Source organism: Ochlerotatus camptorhynchus, unplaced genomic scaffold (assembly GCF_037179485.1).
Source record: "Ochlerotatus camptorhynchus isolate MF236.1 unplaced genomic scaffold, CSIRO-AGI_Acam_v1.1 ptg000007l, whole genome shotgun sequence".
Classification (NCBI taxonomy): Eukaryota; Metazoa; Arthropoda; class Insecta; order Diptera; family Culicidae; genus Ochlerotatus; species Ochlerotatus camptorhynchus.
In genome coordinates, this window is record NW_027040499.1 from 191,220 (window position 1) to 213,087 (window position 21,868).

The 21,868-nt window shown below is 38.7% G+C and overlaps 2 protein-coding genes across 2 annotated transcripts; both read right to left on the bottom strand.

Moving 5' to 3' along the window:
- Positions 1-2,207: 2,207 nt before the first annotated feature.
- On the bottom strand, positions 2,208-13,088 carry LOC135696982 (glutamate receptor-like). Its single transcript, XM_065216528.1, has 7 exons — positions 12,480-13,088; positions 12,282-12,414; positions 12,112-12,220; positions 11,553-12,051; positions 11,198-11,491; positions 10,963-11,140; positions 2,208-2,215 (listed from the first exon to the last, which is right to left on the bottom strand). The coding sequence occupies exons 1-7, from the start codon at positions 13,086-13,088 to the stop codon at positions 2,208-2,210; spliced, it is 1,830 nt and encodes a 609-aa protein (XP_065072600.1).
- Positions 13,089-17,681: 4,593 nt separating this feature from the next.
- LOC135696992 (uncharacterized) lies at positions 17,682-19,656 on the bottom strand. The gene is made up of 5 exons (XM_065216539.1): positions 19,029-19,656; positions 18,829-18,961; positions 18,658-18,766; positions 18,099-18,597; positions 17,682-18,032 (listed from the first exon to the last, which is right to left on the bottom strand). Exons 1-5 carry the CDS (start codon positions 19,635-19,637, stop codon positions 17,682-17,684), a joined length of 1,701 nt encoding a protein of 566 aa, XP_065072611.1. The 5' UTR covers positions 19,638-19,656.
- Between the last annotated feature and the right edge of the window lie 2,212 nt (positions 19,657-21,868).

The following is a 21,868-nucleotide window of genomic DNA, read 5'->3' on the forward strand; positions in this document are numbered from 1 at the left end:
TTACCTCTATGATATTAGTTTCACTTTCTATTTGTTCAAATAACCATGTCACATGCTTACAGATACGAAGGTTAATTAAATATATTTTTTGTCAAATCGATAAACAAGCCATTTTAGAAAACCAACAAAGTGGTTGATTACAGTTTGTGAGTCGAAGAGTCAGTTAGATATTTTTATATTTGAAAAGCGTAATTACATAAATAAAGATTACTGCATTCCATTCGACTAAACTTCCAGTAAAAGTTCTGTGTTATGTTCAATGTCCAGATAAAGGTTTTCGTAATCTCAGGCATAAAAAAAATATAATCCTAAGGAATTGTGATAGTTACCTACTTCATTTAGAAATTTTCAACCGGAAATAGATTTGTCTTTCATAATTGGTACTTAATGTTTTGTATTTTCAGACTGTAGAAGAGATACAAAACACATGAAGATTGTAGGATTTCAAGATTTTTAAAATAAACAAATTATTCTTTAGAATTCAAACTTTGGTCATTTTTCATGATTCTAAACTTAGAACAAACTCCTTCTGAATTATGAATTTGCTCAATGGAGATTTACGTAAATCTGCACTGAGACCATAATACGGAAATCATACAGATTTTTGGCAGCCAGAATCAGATTAAAAAGATTTTTTGTGGTGAAAATACAGATCTAGATTCGAAAAAGTCAACCTTCACTTTCAATTGAAAATCCGTGTCTTCCCTTCGAGGAGATCACCTTTTAACATCATCAAATTCATTTTCGATTTTATTTCATGCTGGTTGTATTTACCTCATTTACGTTCATTTTGTTTTGCACCATCAAATGAAAAGTGCTGAAGCGAAACAGTTCGTGTTCTGGTTCGAGCAGTTTGTTTTGACTTATGGCGGTGAAAAATGTACATTTTTTTTTGCAAAACCATCGTCCAGAGCGAAACAAAACAACACACGGGCAGTTGTTCATTCCTTTATTTAACGTCGGTCTCTGTTCCGCAATCTAGTGCCAATCACCGACGGACATCGATTGCCATCCATTGACGGCAATCGAATGTGCAGGAAGGCAGCTTCCACACCTGCGTAGGATATCGCACCCATTCACAACACACATGGGCCGGGACCAACGGCTTTACTTCCCTTCCGAAGGAAGACGTGACCAGAGATTTTTATGCCTCAGAAAAATCCCACCGACCTCGGCTGGGATTGAACCCAGACCCATCGGGGTGTTAGAAAGCAGTCACGCTTACCACTACACCACCGGCGCCGGCACACGGGCAGTTGTGTATACCTAGATTTAAGGGGAAGCTCACCGGCCCAAAAATAAAAAAATATTTTCGGTGCGTTTTTATTTTTCTAAAAATATTGGGAAAAATTATCAAAAATCCAAGAAAATCAGTTTCTTCCTTAGATTTTTGTCAAAAATTACATGCAAAAAAATTTTTTTCTATCCCATCATGAAAAAAAATTGGAATCTCAGAAAAACCGAAAAGTTGATGTTTTGTGGTTTTTTGAGTCCAACTTTATGCCATAATGACTTATAAAACATGTTTTTGCACGTGAATTTTTGTTAAAAAATTAAAAAAAATGTGATTTTTTTAGATTTTTGATACTTTTTTTTCAATATTTTTAGAAAAATCAAAACGTAATTATTTTTTTCGAAGCGGTGAACTTCCCCTTAAATCGAACGGTGGAGATAGAGAATAGGCAAAATGTAACAGCTAGGTTAACACTCTTAAAGAACCCAATTGAAAAATACACGATTTTGAAAAAAAATGCACTTAGTTTTTTTCGTCACCTCGGCAAATTTTTTGCAGAAATTTGCACAGCCGAGTTTTCAGCAACCGGTTTTACTGTGATCTCAGCAAATATGACGTTTGTTTGCTGAGATTCAGCAAAGAATTTTCCGATACTCAGCAACCAAATGTCGTTTTTGTTGAGATCTCATTAAAACAGATTGCTGAGCACTCGGCTGTGCAAATATCAATTATGCAAATTTTGATGCAAATCGGAGAGGGTCTATCCAACAATTATCCTTGAATTTGTCAACAACGTTCCTTAAAACTCATATTAAGAATGTTCTTTGATTTCTCTATAGAATTCTTTTTTCTCCACACAATCTCCATGCAATGGTCGTCAGATGGAACTCTACTCAGAATTAACATGGAATTCTCCTTTGAATTCACAAAGAATTCATCTCACACTTCCCTTTCAAATCTTTGCATAATTATCTTAGTATTCTGAAATTGAAAGGAAATTCAGAATTCGAAAGTGATTCAGAATGGAAAGGTAACTCAGAATTCCAAGGTACTTCAACAAATGCTAGGAATTATCAATTGACTTTTAGGTTATCCTCAAAAATCTCACGAATCCTGAAATTTGATGTGATTCAAAAGCCTTGCTAATTTTCCAACGCTAAATTTATTGTTTTCAATCCTGATTTTTGACGTAGGACTACGTCTTTGATTTCTATATGGGGGTACACTTTCTGAAAACCGAAAATGGAACATGTAACAAATTAAGAAAGATTTTGAACGTTAATAACTCAGCTGCCCCTGGTCCAATTTCAATAACTTTATCACCAATCGATCAGAAATATGGCTACGCATCGATAACAATGCTTCCGAATGTTGATTTTTCAACAAGAAACTATTGAAAAACTTGTAAATGTCCAGCATTGTCCAAAAGCGTCGAATTAACTAACAAATCCACCAATTACCTACATGCATATGCTGCTTCCCCAGCACAGTCGTCAGAGAGTAGTAAGTAGACGAAAAAAGTCGAAGTGGCATTCGCCTCCGATCCTCGGGCGCGTGCGAATAGGGAGGATGCGTAATATTTTGCACACTCTTAGTCATATTCAGAACCAAACGCAAATTCTTCGAGATAACCACCATCCGTCGCCTGGCTCGCCGTGGTGGTGTCAAACGTATCTCCGGTCTGATCTACGAGGTGTGCTGAAGGTGTTCCTGGAAAATGAGGTCCGTGATGCTGTCACCTACATTAAACACGCCAAGCGTAAGTGGCCATGGATGTCCTCTTCAATAAAACGGCCCTTTTCAGGGCCATCAAGCTTACATCAGTAAAGAGTTGGAATAGAATTTATCTGTGCTAAACGACCACACAAAATGCTCTCCAGAGTTGTAATCTTGTAACCAAACTTGGAAGTAGGGGTGCAAGTGATTTTGATTGATTCTCTTAATCAACTTTCTCTTTGAAAAAAATCACTACAAATTTGGTACGCCTACAATTCAAAAACGGAAAGAGTTGAGATAATAGATAATTGATCAATTGATGATTAATTGCTCTTCACATTTATTCCGTCCACTAGCGGTCCTACGTCAAGCTTCCGTTCTTGCCCCTAGGCACAGACCATTCTACTTTTTTCGCTTAAGGAAGTTCAAGATTTTCTTGCATTGTTTGACTCGTAGCTCCCGGATGCGGTTGGTAATAATGTGAGTTTTTTTTTCGTGCCCTCGATTTCGCCCCGCAATCTTCCTTTACGATCTTCCGTGCCGTAAATTCACTGATCCCGTGTTCCTTTGCCATTTTTCTTATTGAACGCACTGGATTCACCCGAGTCTACCTTTTGATAGCAGCGATAACCTTCGGAACCCGAGCTGACCTCGGACGACCTGTGGCCAACTTCGCGGATAGTTGTCCGTTCTTTTCTCGGTCTAAAATCCTTTTGATGGTCCACCGGGACACTCCCACGGCGATTGAAATGTCTATTTGCGACATTTGCGCGTGGGACAAATCATGAATACGCTGCCACTTCGTCATGGTGCAACTGTCAAACTAAGTAAATCATTTTCTTTGATACACAGCCTACTACGGTATGAGCTATACGTTACGTGCATGCAAAGAAAACCAAGGCATTGTATGCACAGGTGAAACGGGAACCTTATTTGTACGATGGTGCAAAATCTATCACGCATACGGTAGAATAGAGTTTAAACTTGTAATAGGGTAAACGCTCCTATAGTTGCGGTACGTTAGAAGCGTTAGGTTCCTATAGTTGTGAATGGAGACTCCGTACACAACTATAGGAACCTAACGCTTCTAACGTACTGCAACTATAGGAGCGTTTCCCCTAGATGCGTAAGAAAAAGTAGATTTTAATTCTAGTAATAAACTGTATTTGTTTTTGCGTTGTAAAAATGAAGTTAGAAATGCTCGCTGCACACCTCGGACTTTAAGTGTGAAGATTCAGGCCTTCTAATGTACTTAATTCCATCCAAAGAAAACAAGTTGAACTTGCTTTCGTCACTCCACAGCGTTCTGGACCAGCCCTTTCTGAGTCCAGTGTTGATGAGCTTTTGCAAAAGAAATTAGGTCTTTCCGGTTCTTTGCGGATACACTGAACCAATTTGACATATTCCTGTTATGTGGAAGTCTAATAATTTTGCGCTATAAGATAATCCATTGAAATGATATGATTGAAAATGTGTCAGGTAAATTCTATATGAATATCTGATACATTGACAACGCTGATAATTTGAAAACTTTTATATGATCGCCATATGATAAATGAAAATCGGTCAAATTATAATAATTAACTGAAATGGATTTTAAACCCATAAGCATAAGCTTTACTTTTCACCACAATATAATATATGTGTCATAAATCAATCGAAGTAAAGTTTATGTGAAAATCACATGAAATTTACTTATTCTTTTGACACATATATTTAATCGATTTCTAAAAATAAATCGAAAAATAAACACCAGGCAGTGGGAGCTTTCACAGTTGTGTTTTTTTTTTATTGTAGCTGATTTGGGATTCGATCCAGAACTGTTGAGCTGTGATGCTTTTCGTGTCTGCGCTCGATTCCATTGGGCCACGGCTGACTTCAATATTGAACTCGTTCAATTAGCATGAAGTAATAACAGCTCTTCCAACATGGAATATAGAGCAACGTTATGCTCGTTTTGCTAGAGTGAAGAAAAATAGCACTGACCAATATATGTTCCGTTTCAGTGGTGTCGTGTATTCAAATCATTATTAATGCTCCTGTGTGCAATAAAACAACGACTACATTATATGAGTTCATGGAACTGGTTCATGAAGTTCGAGTACTAGTGCTGGAATCTGAATTAGCCGTGTAGAAGGTTTACAATTAGAATCTTAGCAAATAAATATTGCAGTAGAATCATTTTTTTTTCAATCTCTAAACATTCCTTTCCGGAACCCCTTATCTTATGAAACAATAACAAACAATGATTATTTATTACAGTATCATTGTTGTTAGCAATATTTAGTTCGACTAATCATTCTAATGAGTGTACGATAACATAGTTGAAAATTGTTTCAATAATTTATAAAGAACAATTATGTAAGATGTATTTTATTGGGAGCGATGTTCATCCCAGAAAAACATACCAAAACAAATGTTTGCTGTTGGATTTCTTAAAAGGCAAATCTATATGACTATTTAATGATTGGGATAGATCTTTTTACAATATTCAAACCTCAAAAATCAAAGGAAGCTATTCCAATGAGATATACATGTTTTCCTATACTGCAAAGTTAAATGACAGTCCAATAGTTTCTACATGTCTGTTTATACGCGACATATCAACAAACGTCAAAAATCGTTAAAAGCAACTCCAATAAAATATACATGATTATCTTATATGATATATCTTTTAGTGAGCAATATTCATCATGAAAACAGGTACATTTTACTCGATTTGCTCATAGTGCAAACTTATATGATTTTCCATTAGTTTCTAGATGCCTGTTCCCACCCATGACATATCAACAGTTTTTCACCATGAAATATATCAGACAATATTCATATACATCTTACCTATCGCTAACCACGTTCGAAGCAAAGTATTATCAAGTACTAAGTATGTGAAATTAGGATAGAAATCATTCCATATCGCAGTCATAGTTTTTAAGTGATAATCCATTGGAATCTATCAATCATCACATAGAATGAATAAATCTCCTGACATTGCTATGTTATAAGATGGATCCAATAAACGGTACATGTCGATTTGTTTCAGTGTATGAATGGCTTCTTAAACGCTAACTGAGCAGTTATAACAACAATCAATACGAAACTTACGATTTTAAATTGGCTCACCACTTTAGTAGCCTATTGGTCCCAAGCAAACGATTAACGTACCCTATTCTACACAGCAAAAAAATAATTTTGATATCACGTCAAAGTGGATGCACTACAATCAACAATCAATACGAAACTAACGATTTTAAATTGGCTCACCACTTTAGTAGCCTATTGGTCCCAAGCAAACGATTAACGTACCCTATTCTAGTTGAAATTCTATTACTACACTATGTTTGTTTTGATTCGCTATGAAAGTTTGACAGATAACATCAGGGGTGTGTGGATTCATGCAGAACATGCAGGGGTGAGTGAAATAGCTTGGGACTGCTTGGGACCGTTGTTCTGGTACTGAGTGAGCCAAAAATAATAATGATTTTCTTCGGGACCCAGTGGTCTTAGAGTTACCTCTATGCTACAATCATGTCGAAAATATGGTGTAATATTACTTGCTAAAAAGGACAAAATTATCATTAATACAATGCATGAACTGACATTACGCTGCTTTTACTGCATTTGTTTATTTATGTGGTCATAAAAATTACATGAAATTTTCGACATGATTGTAGTGCATCCACTTTGATGTGATATCAAAATTATTTTTTTGCTGTGTAGTTGAAATTCTATTACTACACTATGTTTGTTTTGATTCGCTATGAAAGTTTGACAGATAACATCAGGGGTGTGTGGATTGATGCAGAACATGCAGGGGTGAGTGAAATAGCTTGGGACCGTTGTTCTGGTACTGAGTGAGCCAAACATAATAATGATTTTCTTCGGGACCCAGTGGTCTTAGAGTTACCTCTATGGTTATAACATGTTCTAACGGTTGTCAAATAATTGCAACACATAAACCACCATCAAGATAGCGCTATAACATATTATAAGTATGTGGTCTGAACGTACTATTAGTTAGTTGACGTTTCACAGTTGAAACATGCACGTTAATCCCGTAATTTTGCTGTAAATCCTTGTTGATATCTACAGCGGACCTTCTGGGATCGACATTCTTTGAACCAACCGATCCTGCCTTATACTTGTTTTTAATAGTCGTCCAGTTCGTGGCAAGTCATCAACGTTCTTCTGTTTCGTATCAATTGACGCGAAACGTTAAAGTCCCGCGCAACTTGTGCTAGTGACCTTCCGTTGTCTACACGGTTAGAAAAAAGAACCCAACGGCCAGTTCACTTTTACCTACTTTTGTCTAGTTTGTCTCCTTTCCTCCTTCTAATGTTGTCAAAAACGGAGGAGCAAAACCACCCAACAAGGGTAGTCAAGTGTGGGAACCCAACGTTGAGTATAGTCATATTTACCTACCTTTGGGTACAACTAACTTACTTTTGGGTAGAAAGCGAGTGGAAAATTCTATACGAACTGCACACAAGTAAATGAAAACTACTTTGACCCGATTTACCTAATTCTGGGTTCCTGCACTGAAGTGCCGAGATGAGTGAAAAGAACTTACTTTTGGGTACTTCTTTCTTATAGTACGTTTAGACTACAGAGTTATAACTATAGATACTATATATTCCATAGATAAGCGGAGGAACAAAAAGTTGTTTTGGCAACCATGAAAAATAAATGATCTTACTGGCATCCGTGAAAAAAGTTCATGCCATCATAGAGCTCTTCGTTGTGCAGTTTTGTTTTGTTTCGTGCGTAAAAGTTCAAAATAAATGGCAAAGCAGATCTTTGCAACAATGTATCGAGGAATGGTTTGCTTTATCTTTCCTTCTTCCGTTGTCCGCGAAATAAATCGGAATGTGGAGTGTGGAAAGCGTTTTGTGCTCATAATATTACAATACTTCTCCCTCAAACAACACCATGATGACGTCATCCTCGTTTGGCTACACTAACTGACAGTTCGTTTGGATACATTATACTTTGTCTTCGCTTATCTATGGAATCTATAGTATCTATAGTTATAACATGTTATAGCGCTATCTTGATGGTGGTTTCTGTGTTGCAATTATTTGACAACCGTTATAACATGTTATAACTCTCCAGTCTGTACAGCGTTTTACCATATAGAGCTTGTATGACGGCTTGTCAAAACGCGATGGAGTATTCTTTTCGTTTTGGTTTATCCATTGTGCCTAAAACAAGCCTAACTAAGCGATATTGCTACAAAATATTACTTAACAAAGAATATACATTATCAACAACACAGTGTAAAAGACTTTTGAGCCAGGGTAAAAACGACACGACCAATTCAAACGAATCTTATTATTTATTATTATTTCTTGTGTGAGTCGTATCGCGTTGCGTCGCGTGTCACGTCTACTCTTGCCGCGGCCTAAAAGATGCCTTAATCAACCGTGTTTGCTCGGAAACAACTGCTGATTGCATCAAACGTAAACAATGCTTCAGAGCAACACATACAAGTATGATTAACAGGGGTTCATGCAGTGCTGCCAGAAATTTTCAAAAATAATGCTTTATAAAATGAATTTTGAGCGCTACTGTACGTATACGAGCGGAGACTCGATTCCCAAGGAATCATGCTCAGGGCTGGCAAATGTAATTTACAACGGAAGAACTCACGCGATATTTACAGAGATACTTCTGTCACTATCATTGGATGAGAAAACGATGATAGAGATTTTTTTCAAGATCTCATCGAATTTTTAGTCATGAAAGATCGTGACAGTGTACTTCTTTCTTCTTCTTCTTCGCATTTAAAGCTTATTGCATATCGCATATTAGCTTATTGTGTGCTCTCAACTTAGTGTTCTAGATGCACTTCCACAGTTATTAATTGAGAGCTTTCGATGCCTGTACCATTTTTGCATTGGTATAATTGTGTGGTAAGTCCAATCATACTTCTATGACCAGGGAAGTCGAGAAATTTTCCAACCCGAAAAATTCCTAGACCGGACCGGGAATTGAACCCAGCCACCTCCAGCATGGTCTTGCTTTGTAGCTGCGCCTTTACCGACTGAGCTAAGGGAGGACAGTGTACTACCAACCGGTAAAAACTAACGATTTTAAATTGGCTTACTACTTGACTAGCCTATTGGCTCCAAGCAAATCGATTAACGTATTAGGGTAAACGCTCCTATAGTAGCGGTACGTTAGAAGCGTTAGGTTCCTATAGTTGTGTATGGAGACTCAATACACAACTATAGGAACCTAACGCTTCTAACGTACCGCAACTATAGGAGCGTTTACCCTACACTGTGTTTGTTTTGATTAGCTATGAAAGTTTGACAGATGACCTTCTGGTCATAGAGTTACCTCTACCATATTTACCAACTATGCAGCATAACCTTCTGAATCGTGAAATAAACTTACCGTTTCTTCGTAGTATGAATACGATGGATACATTAGCGTGCAGAGATGAATCGGAATACCGTGCATGTCGCTGAACTTATCCGGAAAGTAATTGGAATCATAAACTGTTTCGATCTCCACAGTTTTGGTGCTCCTCGTTCCATTGTTGGACAGCTTCGTGGTATAGAGAGCGATGAAATCGGTCGCACGGTGCGGAATCACAATAAACACGTTGGGTAACTCCACCGTATTCCGATGGTTTGTTATTCTATCCAGGAACGATTGACAACCAATGGAACCAACTCGTTGAGTAAGGTTTTGATGACACATAAAGTTCACTAATGATGTGAGTCATCTGCTCTGAAGATGACTGGAACTGTCGATTGCTATGAAGATCCATTGTGGAATGACTAATCGTTTATAAAGAGCCTTTTTATTCATATTCCCCTTTATTCTGCGTCGCAAGTGAGGTGAGGTGACTCGTTGTCACTAGTGGGGTGACATAAGTCACCGCGAGTGAGATGACTCTCAAATGGAGAGTCAACTCACCTCACTCGCGGCGCAGAATAAGAGAGATGGTCTTTTTGTGACGAACATTTAATTCAACATTATCCAATATCAGGCATAACATTTGATAACGGCACAAAAGCATTTGTAAACAAACTTTCTAAGGCCCTTTACACGCGAACCAAAGTACGCTCACGCAAACCAACAACATCATCGGGTAGGGGCAACTATCACCTTTCCGGAAGTGGTATTGGTTTGCGTGGGCGTACTTTGGTTCGCGTGTAAAGGGCCTTAGAAAGTTTGTTTACAAATGTTTTTGTGCCGTTATCCAGGGTGCCTTCCATTCATTTTGACTAAAACAATGTTTTATGAAATTATGGAATAATAAGATATTATGATGATATTTTGTATATGTAAGTATTAAGAAAAGATTGTAAAGTTTGTGTTTCACCCATCAAACCTGCAAATTTAGCTTTGACAGAGTCACAATGAGCGTTTTTCTGAGCGCCTCTTCGCGAAGAGTGAAGAGCGAAGAGTGGGTGAGATAAATTACAAAATCGCTTATTGCGTCTCTCATGTAGCAAAAGTGGCAGGTATTATGTGTCAAACACAAACTTAACAATCTTTTCATGTTGTTTACATAATCAAAATATTTTCATAATATCTTATTATTCCATAATTTCTTAAAACATTTTTTTAGTCAAAATGAATGGAAGGCACCCTGCCGTTATCAAATGTTATGCCTGATATGAAGCGTTATGGCCTCGAATAACAATTGTGATTTTTTTTTCTTGATTTGTTTTCCGTCGATCTAGTTTTCATGAGTAACATTTTGCCGAATAATAAATAGCATTTACTGATTAGTCGATAACAGTTACTCATTAAATGAATTAAGGCGGATTTCATAAATTGGGATAAATTTTACTCATTTATCGGTACCTACCAGCTAGTGTGCTCGGGTACTTATGGCTTATGCCTGCTAATCAACCGAATCTACTCAACTCTATTAACTGTGACACCACACGACTGAATAAAAGCATCCACATACTAAAGTAGTGCCAATTTCCTTTGATGCAAAAAAAGCTTCTTCCGCAAATTTATCTTCCATCTATGAAGCAAACTGGCCATACGTGATCGGGATATCTCCAGCAAAAACACCAACGATGCAGAGCCCAAACCAGCCGCCAGAATCATGTAAGCGCCGAGAAAGTGCGAAATCGTAAGCTTTACAACGTCATCTCCCGATCCAGCCGAGCGGGCGTTCAGAATGTTCAACTGAATCGTTCCGTGCAAATAGCGATTGGCTGCCTATCATGATATTAGAGGCACTTAGAATTCGTTAATAATGATGCATTTCGTAATTACCTGTAGCTCCCAGTATTTTTGTATACCGGACTGCTTGACCTGCATGATCAGATCGTTGAACTTTTGCTTGAACGGACACGTCTTGGTAACGATCGCGGCTACACTTTCCCAGTAGAGATCGTCCTTCAGCAGTTGCAGCATGGTGGATGCCTCACTATCAACGAAGTCTGCCGGTACGAAATGTTGGAACTCGGTACGCTCACCACCAAATCCCATATCGTGAGTCTTGGCGTGTTCATCCAAGAACTTCTCACTTACAACGCGGTATGCAGTGACCAATTTTTTCATGTGAGGCTATGGATGAGGATGTTATTGCATAGCTTAAATGAAACTCTTATATGAGTTATGAGCTAACCTGTGGTGCTGCAAGAATGGAGAATATCCACGACAGAGCAGTGGCTCCCCACATCATTCCACTATCGGCCAAATCCACGGTCGTATCGATTGATTTCTCGTACTGTGGAATGGTCATGATACCAGCCAAGCCACCGCCGTAGCTGTTGCCGACCATAAAACCGGCAAACAGTAGTGACGTGAACAGCAGAATGCATGACATTAGATCAGTGCGCATTCGAGCACTTTGCTCCATGTAGAAGCCGATCATCGTCAACGCTGAGTCACTGAACGTGACTGGCAGTTCATCTGGTTGCAAAATACTGAAGCGAACCTTTTCGATCAACCATACGGCCAAAACTCCAACGCAGAATGCTACGAGTACTGCGGTCCACAGTGACAAGGTGAACGAAAGGAACGGCGTTCGCCATGGTGGTAGAATACGAGGTTTTGGGACCAAGACTGTAATTCCGGATCGACTGATTGGTTGAGTGTACGTAGCAAACTTGTACGGTTCTTGCCTTTTGATAAATGTATGTGCTTTTAGATGGATTCGGTAGTGAAAATTCAGTGAAACTTACCAGTAGTAGATAGCTGCCATAGCAATATCAGCACGCCGTTCGACGACTGAACCGATCAGACCATTTCCCGTATGGTTATCGTAGACTTCACCCCAAAGGTAAATCTCGTCTATCGAGAATGAAATGCATAAACTTCATTTATGAGCATGCTCAGTAAATAGTGCACTTACCAAAAGTGGCTTCAACAGTGCAGTTATATTTGTGGCAAAACTGCTCAATCAGGGAAATCTCTGTTCCATCCAGGAAAAGAGGGATATCCTCTTTGAAAGATGCCGCGTATCGAGCGTTAGCTTTCTCCGGTACCTTTAAATGAACACATCCTACAATCAGCTATTGAGTGTGCCCTTCCGGAACGTTAATTAACTCACCGTTTCTTCGTAATACGAATACGGTGGATACATCAGCGTACATAGATGAATCGGAATACCGTTCATGTCGCTGAACTTATCCGGAAAGTAATCGGGATCATATACAGGTTCGATATCCACAGTTACGGTGCTCCTCGTTCCATTGTTGGATAGTTTCGTGGTAAAGAGAGTGATGGAATCGTTTGCACGGTCAGGAATCACAATCAACACGTTGGGTAGCTCCACTGTATTTCGATGCTTCGTTATTCTATCCAGAAACGATTGATCGTGCGAGTCCATCACAATCATCAGTCTCTTGTTGGCTGATCGTTGATCCGAGATGTCGTGAATTTCGACAAACGCATCCAGGAATGTGAACAATGCCCGTTCGGATACTATGAATGCTTGACAACCGTCGTCGACGGCGGTTTGGAGAGTTTCATTGAAGTTCGTATCCACTGTAATGACCACCGAGGGGACTGGCACGTTGAGTAGGATGTTATCGAGCGAGTTTTTGATGACACATACGGTGTAGAATTCGGAGAAATAGCTTATAGCGATAAAGTTCACCAAGGATATGAGTGAAGCGCTCAGAAGATTGCTGGAGCTGTCGATTCTCAGAAGATCCATTGTGGAATGAGTATCCATTGCATGCGAGCATGCATATTAATGATGTTTGCTTGTGACGCACATTTAATATAATTGACTGTGGACCATATGCATATGCAGGACTTGTTGTTGGGTATTGTGAATTATAGTTAATTTGGATCATTACGCGAAAATTGTAGGCAGAATTTTTATTTAAATTTAATCGTTGTGCATTTCTCGACGAGCAACAAGTGCTTTGTTAGCATTGTAGCGTAGAATATTTATTTCTGATAGGGGAAATGGATGTAATGGCGGCCTGAATGCACCTAATTTGGGCCCATACATAAATTTAGCAATCGACTAAATTTTCAATAGCAAACAAAAATATCAATTAGTACCGTCCTAATGACGCGTTCATCTAGATAAAATTGATAAATAGCAGCTTTTTAGCGATTAGCCAAATCTTAGATCCATAGGCCAACATGAGAACCATGTTCCCTATGACAATCTTGTGATTAATTGCGATTTCCAAAGGGAAAAAATTATATACATACGTATGTTTTAGTATTTTTATTTTGAAGTGTATTGGGCAACATGACATGTTAGACTAATTAGCCTCTGAATTAAAATACCAGCCCAGCAGCAGTGAGGCCGCTTCACGACAAATGTACTGGTTAGTGAGAAGCACGTTTTAGATCCCCGTTTAAGATAAAGGGAGAAACATTCGAACTTTACTATGTTAAGTTGTATGTTATATACAGTATACCTATGTGCTACTCCCCTCACTGCTAACATTGTTCAGCGAATTAATGGAGCTACCTATGCTGCTATTGCAGCGGGTAGAAATCAAAATACTGACCAACGTAATTCGAACGGAAATTTTGACAATTTTGACTTAAGAAGCATTACTGCCCCTAAAATGGAATTTTTACAGAAATCATTAATTGACATGATTTCTGATATGCTTAAATCTAACTCCATGTTTGATGCTATTCAAACTGGTGTAAAGTTTGCAAATAATATTGTCATGACTTTAAAATTCAGTAATGGATTCTAAAGCATTAAATATTTTAAATTGGAATGCTCGATCTCTTAAAGATAATGAAGACGAGCTATTTAACATTTGAGAGTTTATAACGTGCATATTGCCGTTATAACTGAAACGTTCCTTAAACCTGACCATAAGGTTAAGAAGGACGCAAATTATTTCATTTATAGAAATGATCGTCTTGATGGACCCTGTGGTGGCGTTGCCATCATTGTTCATAGACGAATCAAACATAAAATTCTTTCTTCATTTGAAACCAAAGTTTTCGAAACTTTGGAAGTTTCTATTGAAAAAAAAATTGGGCAACTTACGTTTATAGCTACCTATATGCCATTCCAATGCGTAGGCCAGCAAAAGAATTTTCTCTAGGGTAACCTGCAGAAACTTACCCGTCATAGGTCTAAATTCTTCATTATTGGTGATTTTAATGCAAAACAACGCTCATGGAATAATGCTCAAAGCAATTCCAATTGTAATATTCTGTTTGATGATTGTTCTGCAGGTTATTACACTATTCAATATCCAAACAGCCTAGCATGCTTTTTTCTGCAAGAAATCCCTCAACTATTGATTTGGTCTTAACTGATTCATGTCAACTTTGTAGCCAACTGGTTACCCATGCTGACTTCGGTTCTGATCACCTTCCAGTAACTTTTGAAATATCCCAAGAAATAATTTGTAATCCCAACAGCTGTACTTTCAATTACCATAGAGCTGATTGGGAGCAATATCGAACATTTATGGAATATAACTTCGATCCAAACATTCCTTTGCAAACCAAAGATGAAATTAATTATGCTCTTGAATCTCTGACTACTTCTATAGTTGCAGCAAGAGCTGCCTCAGTACCAAAATGCGAGGTTAAATTCGATTCAATTATAATAGACGACGATCTTCAGCTCTTGATCCGTCTTAAAAATGTCCGTAGGAGACAATATCAAAGAACACGCGATCCTGCCATGAAGGTTTGGCGGGATTTGCAAAAACAAATTAAAAAGCGATTCTCTGCCCTGAGGAACAAAACTTTTGAAAATAATATTTCTAAATTAGACCCGAGTTCCAAACCCCTTTGGAAACTCACAAAATTTTCGAAAAAACCTCAAAAGCCTATTCCAGCGCTTAAAGAAAGTGGTAAAATTTTGATCACAAATTTGGAAAAAGCTCAGAAACTTGCTAAGCAATTCGAGAGTTCCCATAATTTCAGTTTGGGTCTTACTAGTCCTATTGAGAATCAGGTTGCTCGGGATTATCTGAATATTTTCTCTCGGGAAAATATTTTTGATGATTCCTGGGGGACTGATTTGGACGAAGTAAGGTCTATAACTAAAAAGTTTCAAAATATGAAAGCTCCAGGTGATGATGGAATTTTCTATATCCTCATAAAAAAGCTCCCAGAGAGTACCTTATCTTTATAGGTAAGATTATTTAACAGATGTTTCCATTTGGCATACTTTCCTGATAAATGGAAAAATGCAAAAGTTGTTCCAATTTTAAAGCCGGATAAAAATCCAGCTGAAGTTTCTAGCTACCGTCCAATAAGTTTGCTTTCTTTAATAAGTAAACTTTTTGAAAAGATAATTTTAAATATAATGATACTTCACATCAATACGAACTCAATTTTTTGCAGATGAGCAGTTTGGATTTCGCCATGGGCATTCAACTACTCATCAACTCTTAAGAGTTACCAATTTAATTCGTTCAAACAAATCTGAAGGCCACTCAACTGGAGTTGCTCTTCTAGACATAGAAAAAGCATTCGACAGTGTTTGGCATGAAGGTTTGATTGCTAAATTGAAAAAGTTTAATTTTCCACTTTACATTATGAAATTAGTTCAAAATTATTTAACTGGCAGAACTTTGCAGGTAAATTAACAAAATTCCAAATCTAATCGACTACCTGTTAGAGCAGGAGTTCCTCAGGTTAGCATTCTTGGGCCTAAATTGTATAACATTTTCACTTCGGACCTCCCTGATTTGCCTCAGGGTTGCCACAAATCTTTGTTCGCTGATGACACAGGCATTTCCGCTAAAGGAAGAAGTCCTCGTGTTATTTGCAGCCGCACCGATCACAGTAGAACTGACAGTTCACTCTCAGATGAATTTCTGCTTTGTATATGTTTACATTCAGCACCATTAACACCAGATCACTCACACACTCTTGATTTCTAGCTGTCAATTCCACTGCGAAACGTCTCTTGGATCACCTTATAGTGATGATCAAAGCTTTCTTCGCCGTGTGCTAGAAAAGAGAAGACGATTAAACGTCAAAAAGGTCAGGTCCGTAATAAGTTAAACAAAATCTGTCAGGTGCACTGAACTAAAACATCCACAATACTTCGACTGATTATTGTTTTGCTCGAGCCCTTAAACAATATTCTGTCGAATTTCGGATGATTTCCTTATGGTTGAATTCGTCATCAGCTTATGAGCATCAGTATAACTCCAAATAAAGGATGATATTTATTTGAAAATTGGATGTAATGGGGCTCAAAGGACAACAATTTTAGGATAGGATGACTTGCAAATGCTTTAGATTAGATTATTAAATCGTTTGTTTACATTTCCATATTGAATAACCATGAACAACTATTCATCATGGATACAAAAATTACATGTTGGTAGAGGAAACTTTCTCCACCACGAAATAGACAATTTACGGTTTCCAAGCTTTACCAATGTTCGTAACACCTCTGCTACCGATGGCTATGCCACCACCTCGTTTGTCTACTCAGAGCAGCAAATGACGTTCGACAGAATTATTTACATCATCGTTTTGAATGATTTGCGTTAAGGGGCTGAACCAATACTAAATTCATTTCAATTTATGACGACTATCATTCTGCAGAGAGCAAGGCTCTATCCTTTTTCATAACAATGTTCATCCTGTATTCGAGAGGGAAATCATCTGATTTCAAAACAACCGTCGGCTGCAGCTATCATTCTAAAAGGCGACTTCGATTTGGATGGTCTGAGGTTTCATTCGAACAGAGGACGGTGGTTTGGTAGAGTGTGCTTGCACCCTTAAGAAACATACCATTATCATAACAAGATGCACAAACTCGAAAATAATTTTGTTTATTTTATGTTAAGTTTCAGGAACCATTTGGTAAAAAATCTGTACTAAATCTGTATTAATCAAATTGTAATTATTAAAATATCTGTATAATGTCGGTAGAGTGGAATGTGCAAGGTTTACCACTTATCCACTCCAGGATTCACCCCTTGTTTGTTGTGCACACCTCTTCCACGTAGCCCAATTCGTTTATACATAGTGGAATGAAACATATTAGCCTACGTAGGTACATTTATTTCAATATTATGCAAGCAAACTCCGTAAAATTTATTCTTCCCTAGATTCTTTTTCGAGAGATACTTTTCCACATCCTGATTGGAACCGAATTAGTCATAACTGACCGAGATATCTCCAACAAAAATGTCAACGATGCCATGCCCAGACCAGCCGCCAGAATCATGTACGCTCCAAGAAAGTGCGAAATCGAAAGCTTTACAACGTCATCTCCCGATCCAGCCGAGCGGCTGTTGAGAATGTTCAGTTGAATCGTTCCACGCAAGTACCGATTGGTGGCCTACCACGAGAATAGAAGCATTTTGAATTCCCTTATAATAATATACCTCGTAATTACCTGTAACTCCCAGTATTTCTGTATACCGGACTGCTTGACCTGCATGATCAGATCGTTGAACTTTTGCATGAACGGACACGTTTTTGTAACAAGTGCGCTTACGCTTTCCCAGAAGAGATCGTCCTTCAGCAGTTGCAGCATCGTGGATGCCTCACTATCAACGAAGTCCACTGGTACGAAATGTTGGAACTCAGAACGCTCACCGACAAATCCCATATCGTGCATTTTGGTGTGTTTTGCCAAGAATTCCTTGCTTACAGTGCGATATGTTTTGACCAACTTTTTCATGTGAGGCTACGAAGGAGGGTGTTTCGTATAGCTTAAATAAAAATCCTATTTGGGGTATAAGAAGGAGCTTACCTGTGGAGCCGTAAGAATTGAGTATATCCACGACTCAACATGGGATCCCCATGGCATTCCACTATCTGCTAAATCAACGATCGTATCGATAGATTTCTCGTACTCAGGAATGGTCATAACGCTAGCCAAGCCACCGCCATAGCAATTGCCGATCATAAAACCGGCAAACAGTAGTGAGGTGAACAGCAGAATGCATGACATTAGATCAGTGCGCATTTGAGCATTTTGCTCCAAGTAGAAGCCGATCATCGTCAACGCTGAGTCACTGAACGTGACCGGCAGTTCATCTGGTTGCAAAATACTGAAGCGAACCTTTTCGATCAACCATACGGCCAAAACTCCAACGCAGAATGCTACGAGTACTGCGGTCCACAGTGACAAGGTAAAGGAAAGGAACGGTGTTCGCCATGGTGGTAGAATACGAGGTTTTGGGACCAAGACTGTAACTCCGGATCGACTGATTGGTTGAGTGTACGTAGCAAACTTGTACGGTTCTAGCCTTTTGATAAATGAATGTGCTTTTAGAGGGATTCAGTAGTGAGAATTCAGTGAAACTTACCAGTAGTAGAGAGCAGCCACAGCAATGTCAGCCCGGCGTTCGACGACTGCACCATACAGTCCCACTCCCGTATGGTTATCGTATGCATTACCCCACAGGAAGATCTCGTCTACCAAGAACGAGGGCATAACATTATTTTATGAGCATGCTCAGTAGTATTGGGGCACTTACCAAAAGAAGCCTCCACATTGCAGTTATATTTGCGGCAGAATTCAAGGACCAAGGTAGCCTCCGTTCCATCCAGAAAAAGAGGCATATCCTCGTTGAACGATGCCTCGTATTGAGCGTTGGCTTTCTCTGGTACCTTGATATGAAAATAGCCCATTATTCAACTATTCAGCATAACCGTCTGAATCTCGAAATCAACTTACCGTTTCTTCGTAGTATGAATACGGTGGATACATGAGTGTGCAGAGATGAATAGGAATACCGTGCATGTCGCTGAACTTATCCGGAAAGTAATTGGAATCATAGACTGGTTCGATCTCCACAGTTTTGGTGCTTCTCGTTCCATTGTTGGACAGTTTCGTGGTATAGAGAGCGATGGAATCGTTCGCACGGCGCGGAATCACAATTAACACGTTGGGTAGCTCCACCGTATTCCGATGCTTCGTTATTCTATCCAGAAACGATTCATCGTGCGAGTCCATCAGAATCATCAGTCTCTTGTTGGCTGATCGTTGATCCGAGATGTCGTGAATTTCGACAAACGCATCCAGGAATGTGAACAATGCCCGTTCGGATACTATGAATGCTTGACAACCGTCGTCGACGGCGGTTTGGAAAGTTTCGTTGAAGTTGGGATTCACTGTAATGACCACCGATGGGACTGGCACGTTGAGTAGGATGTTATCAAGCGAGTTTTTGATGACACATACGGTGTAGAATTCGGAGAAATAGTTAATGGCGATAAAGTTCACCAAAGATATGAGTGAACTGCTCTGAAGATGACTGGAACTGGTGATTGATAGAAGATCCATTGTGGAATGACTAATACTTGATAAGGAGCCTTTTTATTCATATTGTCTTTTTGTAACGCATAATTCAACATTATTCAATATGCAGCGTAATGGCTCCGAATAACAAGCGCTTGCCTTGTGATTGAATTCTGTGAAAAACAGTTAATTTTAACCATTAGAAGGAAATTGTTGACAGACGTTCTTACAATTTTCCTGTTGCATACTTCTAAGGAAAAGCGGTGAAACCTCGTTAAATGAGTAAAATTATACCAAATTAATGAGTAACAGTTACTGATTAGTGGATAACAGTTACTCATTAAATGAATATAGACGGATTTCATAAATTGGGATAAATTTTTATTATTAATGGATACTTCCAAGCTAGTATGTTCGGTAGTGCTTGGTGTATGCCTGCTAATCAATTTAATCAACTCAACTCTATGAACTGTGACGTCACATGCTCTTCCATGAAGAAGACTTCGGGATTCCAGCTGAGTGGCACTATTTTGCAATAGCAGACGGTAAAGGTCCAAGCGACGGATTAGGTGGTACACACTTAATCACGGTTTCCCTGTTCGGTAATTTTTTTACAGTTTTAGAACTGTAAATCACAAAAAAAACCGAACATTCAGCTATTCTCAATGAAACTACTGATGTTCAGTAGCTTTTGCAACAAACTTCTGAATACGGTAATATGAATTTTCCGTAAAATAACAGATTTACGGTGAATGTTTTACTGAATAGTCTGAATAGAAGAATGAGTCATCAAACGAAATTCAAAATTGCAAATCTCACCAGTAAGGCAACTTGCTTGCATCATTCTGCTCCGTTTCACTTCGTGCACTTGACCTCGGAATTCGCTGTGTAATAGTAGAAAACCTTTGTGAAAATAAGTCAAACATCCGGAATCGGGCAGTTTATGCACTCCTGCATCGACTTTCAGATGTATCAATGATTTTGAAGGAAAAACATTCAGTAACATAGACTTTTAGCTCCAGGCATGGACATGCAAATTGGCACACCAAAAGAGCCACAAATCAACCGGCTGAACCACCAGGAAGCGCTAAACTTGAAACTCAATTCCCTAATAAACATCATAAAAAATTAAATCATTTTAATCCTACCCTTCGTATGCAATTTTTTTTTTGATGAATCAAAAAGCTAAAATAAAAATACTGAAAAACTCAGAAAAAATTTAAACAAATACATTACTGTAAAAGTCAGCAATTCTTTTACTGAGTTAAACGGTAATTTTTAACAGTTCAGAGATTCTGCAATTTACGAAGTTTTCAGTAAAAATAAAATGCACTGGGTTGATAACTGAAAACTCAGCTGTTTAAAAACCCAGTACAATTTTACTGACTTCGGTAATCTATACTCTGTGTGTACAAACGCCAAATGAGTTGTACGAATGGGCACTTTCAAATTGTAACCTGGATGTACAATTTGTTACATGCAGTGAATAAAAGAAGGATTTAGAAACCAGATTCGGGTTGGTACGATCCATTCCTGGAATTCGCGGGATGCATTCTGTAACTCTACTGTCTGTCTGTATCCCGGTAAAAACGTTCAGTAGCAAGAAACCTCTCGAGCTGTGTCTCAAGGTCGGCTTACTACTGGGTAATCTGGAGGGGCTTCGCGATCCTAATGTGCAGTACTGTCACCTGACTAAAAGCTATGGAAAGTTTAAGTGACACAGTAATCAAAGGGTGTATACTAATTATTTATTAATAAAAGCTATATCAGGTGTGGATTGGATTTCTGATAGTAGTTCTATTGAATTTTATGGGTGTACAGTGGGTTTTTACTATGGGGGTTTGACGTACCGGTACTGAAATGCTGCCGTTGATTCTGCTCCGCCGAAGACTACTCTGCCGATGTACGAGAGCTCGCCGATGATCCTACGTACGACGAGCTTGACGTCGGGTGATGTTGGAACAACAGATCGACTTAACTTCATGGCGATCTGCGGTCTCCTGGCGTCTACCCTCGTTGACGAGAATCACCAGAGTCCAGGCAAGGCCAGAGTGACTCTGCTGAGAGGGGTCCTCTTTTGCGTTTAGAGCCGCCTTGGCCCGAGGAATGCGGCGATTTTGACCTTGCAAAGCCAAATCGAAATGATGTCGTTTACTGTTAGGATTAATAGCCACTAAGGACCAATAATCCGACTCGTGTGCTTCCTGACCGACTTAGTCGGTTGGTTCACAAAATGGCGCTGTACCGAATGGTACCACAAAAAGGTCCTGATTGAA

Excerpts from the sequence above, each read along its gene's own strand:
- LOC135696982 (XM_065216528.1), bottom strand. The coding sequence starts at position 13,088 with ATGGATCTTCTGAGAATCGACAGCTCCAGCAATCTTCTGAGCGCTTCA. Across the intron at positions 12,052-12,111 it reads ATGGCAGCTATCTACTACTG|GCAAGAACCGTACAAGTTTG; the intron begins GTAAGTTTCACT and ends ATTTATCAAAAG. Across the intron at positions 11,492-11,552 it reads CCATTCTTGCAGCACCACAG|CCTCACATGAAAAAATTGGT; the intron begins GTTAGCTCATAA and ends CCTCATCCATAG.
- LOC135696992 (XM_065216539.1), bottom strand. The coding sequence starts at position 19,637 with ATGGATCTTCTATCAATCACCAGTTCCAGTCATCTTCAGAGCAGTTCA. Across the intron at positions 18,962-19,028 it reads ATTCATACTACGAAGAAACG|GTACCAGAGAAAGCCAACGC; the intron begins GTAAGTTGATTT and ends TTTCATATCAAG. Across the intron at positions 18,767-18,828 it reads CAATGTGGAGGCTTCTTTTG|ACGAGATCTTCCTGTGGGGT; the intron begins GTAAGTGCCCCA and ends CGTTCTTGGTAG.